The sequence below is a fragment of the Tachysurus fulvidraco genome, chromosome 3 (genome assembly GCF_022655615.1).
Source record: "Tachysurus fulvidraco isolate hzauxx_2018 chromosome 3, HZAU_PFXX_2.0, whole genome shotgun sequence".
Lineage (NCBI taxonomy): Eukaryota > Metazoa > Chordata > Actinopteri > Siluriformes > Bagridae > Tachysurus > Tachysurus fulvidraco.
Genome location: NC_062520.1, coordinates 31,706,255 through 31,710,887, shown reverse-complemented (window position 1 = coordinate 31,710,887; position 4,633 = coordinate 31,706,255). Strand labels below are relative to the sequence as shown.

At 43.4% G+C, this 4,633-nt stretch overlaps 1 protein-coding gene across 9 annotated transcripts in view; it reads left to right on the top strand.

Annotated features, from left to right (window-relative positions):
* Positions 1-4,113, top strand: part of ddc (dopa decarboxylase) — a 23,002-nt gene extending 18,889 nt beyond the window's left edge. For 8 of the 9 annotated variants that reach the window (XM_047810819.1, XM_047810818.1, XM_047810822.1 and 5 more), the window contains 4 exons: positions 1,570-1,589; positions 2,147-2,245; positions 2,765-2,866; positions 3,674-4,113. In XM_047810819.1, the coding sequence (XP_047666775.1) occupies positions 1,570-1,589; positions 2,147-2,245; positions 2,765-2,866; positions 3,674-3,874 (422 nt within the window). In that variant the 3' untranslated portion in view covers positions 3,875-4,113. The remainder of the gene's footprint in view (positions 1-1,569; positions 1,590-2,146; positions 2,246-2,764; positions 2,867-3,673) is intronic. The other variant, XM_047810824.1, reaches the window with a different exon arrangement.
* The last annotated feature ends 520 nt before the right edge of the window (positions 4,114-4,633 follow it).

The window sequence follows — 4,633 nt, the reverse complement described above, 5'->3', positions numbered from 1 at the left end:
TTAAAGCCTTTATTTAAACTTATCGTAGCGGTTTCTTTATATAAAGAAACTAAATGACGATAATTACACGTTAACTTCCTACCTTTTTGTACACGTACTTTTTTTAATGACGGAAAACGTCACCATGAATGCTGTGGGACGGTTAGAGCGGTCTGATGTCAAGAAGGTTCAATTTCAGTGAATTTCCCCCTTGGCACCTATAGGCAGAGGTACAGTCTCACACGATCTACTCATGCCTGAGACCCATGGCACGGCCTCCTGACATCGTCACCCTGCCACCTGGCATCAGCAAAGAAGTTGTAGCTTTGTACCACCCAGTGAGGATGTCCTCGACCCACCTGCCTGCTTCCTGCCAGTATGCACCCAGGCTCCTCTGGGCAATGCCTGCCACAACACCTTGGCTTTTTACCCAGAGGTGCAGCACTCCCAGTGCTGTTAGTAGGCACTGTGGGAGGGCATTTGCCCCACAAACAGTATTTCCCCCTTGAACTGAGCATCTCTGCACCTCACAGCGACACGGTGCTTTCTCCTGAATGGTTATACTGTACCATTCTTTACTTTGCCATGTGTCCTGTATTGGTTCATATCCTGTCTCTTCCCCGGTTGTCAGTGGGTGTCTCGCTTGTGTATCTTTATCACTCTCACCTGGTACTTTAGTTTGTTGATTAATTTGTGTACTCGATCCCTTAGATGTCTTTTTGCTCTGGACAAAGAATTGTTCAGCATTTGCCTGCCTGTCTTTACCGAGCCATTTGTTCTGTATTGCGATACTTGTTCCGTTCTCTAGGTCGTGTACACGGATTATCCCTGACGTTGTCGTACCTCCGTCAGTGTCAAGAAAACGAAGTAGTACAGAGTTTAAAAGTGTGCAACATATTTTATATCCAGCCAGATCTCTTCCAGCTGTCTATCATCCTCCTCTTCTGTGAAACAGCACACTCTAATTACCCATCATGCTTTTCTCTGCCTTTTGCTCATCTCCCATTCTGAGCACAATAGCAGCTCGGTGAGCAACACAGCTGTGCAGCTGCAGCCGGCCTCTAATTGCGCTGACAGCAACACAAAAGGGTGGCCGTGTCTGTCCAAACACACACACGAATGTGCACACACACACACACACACACACACACACACACACGCACACACACACACACACACACACACACTTCACAGGCCTATCCATAGTTTGTGCACAAAGCCTCTTCCCACCTCAAACAACAGAAGCCTAATGAAGTTACACTGCTCCGCTCCAGGCTTTTCTGCCTTATAAGGAATGTCATGGCAGTGACATCATCATCATCATCATCATCATCATCCATGAACACACTGGTACAACAATATTGCACTTTTCCACATGTCTGTTTCTGGTAACGGTCACAACATTAACATTTCTACAGTTTACATCTCAGAAACATAACGTTCAGCTTTTTTTGCTCGCTTGCTCTACTTTAGAAGGTTTATTTTGTGTCTGTCATTTCATCACATTATTGCGACATACAGTACAGCAGATTTGTCAGATATGTCTCAGATTTGATTCATTTACCACCATCTTCTTTTGTTTCTTTGCAGGATTAGTGACGGATTACAGAGTAAGTACTTCGATGTATTTGTTCTTATTCTGTGTCGTGTATTTGGGTGTTTTCTGTGAATCGTATAGAGCTGTACATTATGTCATGTAGGTTCTGTCTGTATTATATTGTCAGTATGATCACACATTTCTGACTCCATAATCCTCCTAATAAACCTCCTGTTCTACAACAGAAAGATTCTGTACGTCCTACAGACCTTATCTGCTCTTCATTTCACACAGAAATCGATTTTGGATAGAAAACAAACACGACGGCAGACAAATAACGTAGCCTGAAGTAAAACTGGACTCTGGCAACCCAAATTTGTGTAGAACAATTTATATACTGTAGATGTAGCACCAATATGCATCTCTCACACACACACACACACACACACACACACACACACACACACACACACACTGTAGTGTTTGACGTACCCACGCTATCAGGTAGCATAATGCAGTAACGTGTACACGACAGAACAGAACACGAGCTGCTTTGGGACATGATCTGGTTTTCATTTTGCCCACGTGTGTGTGTGTTCACGTGTCGTGTCTGATCTCGTCTTCTCCCAGCACTGGCAGATCCCACTGGGCCGGAGGTTCCGCTCGCTGAAGCTGTGGTTCGTGATGCGTATGTACGGACGTTCTGGCCTGCAGCAGCACATCCGCAAGGTAACCTCTCAAAGCTGACCTGTCAATCAAATCATCTCTCAGAATGAAGATGCTCATTGTATGCACGTCTAGAGGAAATGCGTTTACGTGCCTTATTGGATGCTGCTGGAGAAATGAGAACTACGGAGTCGTCATAACTGGCTCAGCTTGGCTGAGATTAAGGAAACATCTCGTCTACTTTGGATGCTGTTCTAAGTCACATTAATATCTTTAGCATGTAAGAGTTTGTGCTTCTGGAAAAAAAAACATTTTGCGATCTGAGTTGCGATCTAACCCTAACCCTAACCCTAACCCTAACCCTAACCCTGCTCGGGATGTGTAAGATCTTGATTCGGAGTCTGTATCAAATAGCCGTTTGGACTAAATGAAGGTTATAGGAGGTTATATACTGTGTTATAGGAGGTTATATACTGTGTAATTAAAAACAAATCCGAACCTTGTCACTTTCAATACAAGTTCATTTGTGTCCATAGTTATAGATTTATGGGATTAAACAAATGCCTGATGTCATTTTTCCAGCAAGTCGCACTGGCTAAGGAGTTTGAGTCTTTGGTGCTGGAAGATAAACGCTTCGAGATCTGTGCTGAAGTGGTGCTCGGCCTGGTGTGCTTCAGATTAAAGGTGGGATGTGTAAGGATTGAATCTCTCATTAAAGGTGTAGGTGTTATATTATTTAAATACAAAGACTACACAGACTTCTTCATACTGAAGAGCTGTGAACCTGCTCATTCATCCGATTAACCAATCAACACGACCGTGTGGCCGATAAACTCTAAAAATCTTATTATCATTCATTCCTTAATGATCTGGCATGGTGAGACATCTAGTGACTGTGAGGCACTTGTGTATCCAGATCTTTCATTTTGATGAGAGAACTCAGAGGAGAATAGTGTAGTTAGACTGGTATACATATACCGGGTTTCCTCCGGGTACTCCGGCTTCCTCCCCCGGTCCAAAGACATGCATGGTAGGTTGATTGGCATCTCTGGAAAATTGTCCGTAGTGTGTGTGAGTGTGTGAGTGAATGAGAGTGTGTGTGTGTCCTGTGATGGGTTGGCACTCCGTCCAGGGTGTATCCTGCCTCGATGCCCGATGACACCCGAGATAGGCACAGGCTCCCTGTGACCCGAGAAGTTCAGATAAGTGGTAGAAGATGAATGAATGATGAATGAATGAATGATCACTTCAGGTTCCGCACCTGTCTTCATCCAAGCTTTAACTGGATAAATAAATTAAAAGACAGTGTGGATAAATGCGACAGATTTATAATGTAAAACCGACAACAACAAAAAAATATTTACATATAAAAAAGTAGAGTCTAGAAAGTATTTATAGAGATTTATAGAGATACAAAACAACTTTATTTCTATATTTCATTTATTTTGACAAACATCATGTTTAATCGTTCTCGTGCTCGTTATCACTCAGGGGTCCAACGACCTGAACGAAGCCCTGCTGAAGAGAATCAACATCAGTCGCAGGATCCATCTGGTGCCCTGCCACCTGGCGGGGCAGTTCGTGCTGCGCATGGCCGTGTGCGCTCGCACCACCGAGTCCCGGCACATTCGCACGGCCTGGACTCTCATCACTCAACTGGCGTCCGAGCTTCTCCGTGAGAACCAACACTGAGCACCAGGGCACTGAGCACCAGGGCACTGGGCACCAGGGCACTGAGCACCAGGGCACTGGGCACCAGGGCACTGGGCACCAGGGCACAGCGCCATGCTCGCTAATCATTACTGTCTCACATCCTGCTGCTGCTGCAATGCTTTCTCTTCTCTCTGTTTGTTTGTTCGGGTGCGTGAGATCTCTGTGTCTGCAAAGTGATATTATACAGTAATCTATTACCAAATATATATTAATAACAATGATGCCTATTGATCCTTTTCTTACAAACATCACACACATAAAAGTGTTTTGTTGGATGGAAGAACGGTCATGAAAACACGTCCATTCATCGGAATCCCTAAGTAAAGTGTATGTCCTGTTTTCTTAACGTCGTTTCTTCCTGATGTTTCTCTCATTTCTACATCTATCGAATAATGTCGATCCGAGTACAATAAACTGTTCGTTCTTCTTTGTTTTTGTTTGCCATCAGAACAACTTTCAGTTATTTTTATTTTCACAATGTACAAAGAAGGTAAGAAAGAGTGCGTCGATAATCTGAACGAGCCTCGTACGTTTTTTTTCTGGCATTGGAACAAATGGTCAACAGAGTAAACGAAATGAATAAAATGAATATTGTTAGTGTTTTCACTCCTCACAGTCTTGTGCTTTCGCTCCCAAACCATGAACAATTCCTGACTTTTCTGATTTTGTTATAAACGAAATGGTACTGGACTTTGCTATATTTTCCTATATATGTGTCTATAGAGAATTATTAATTGT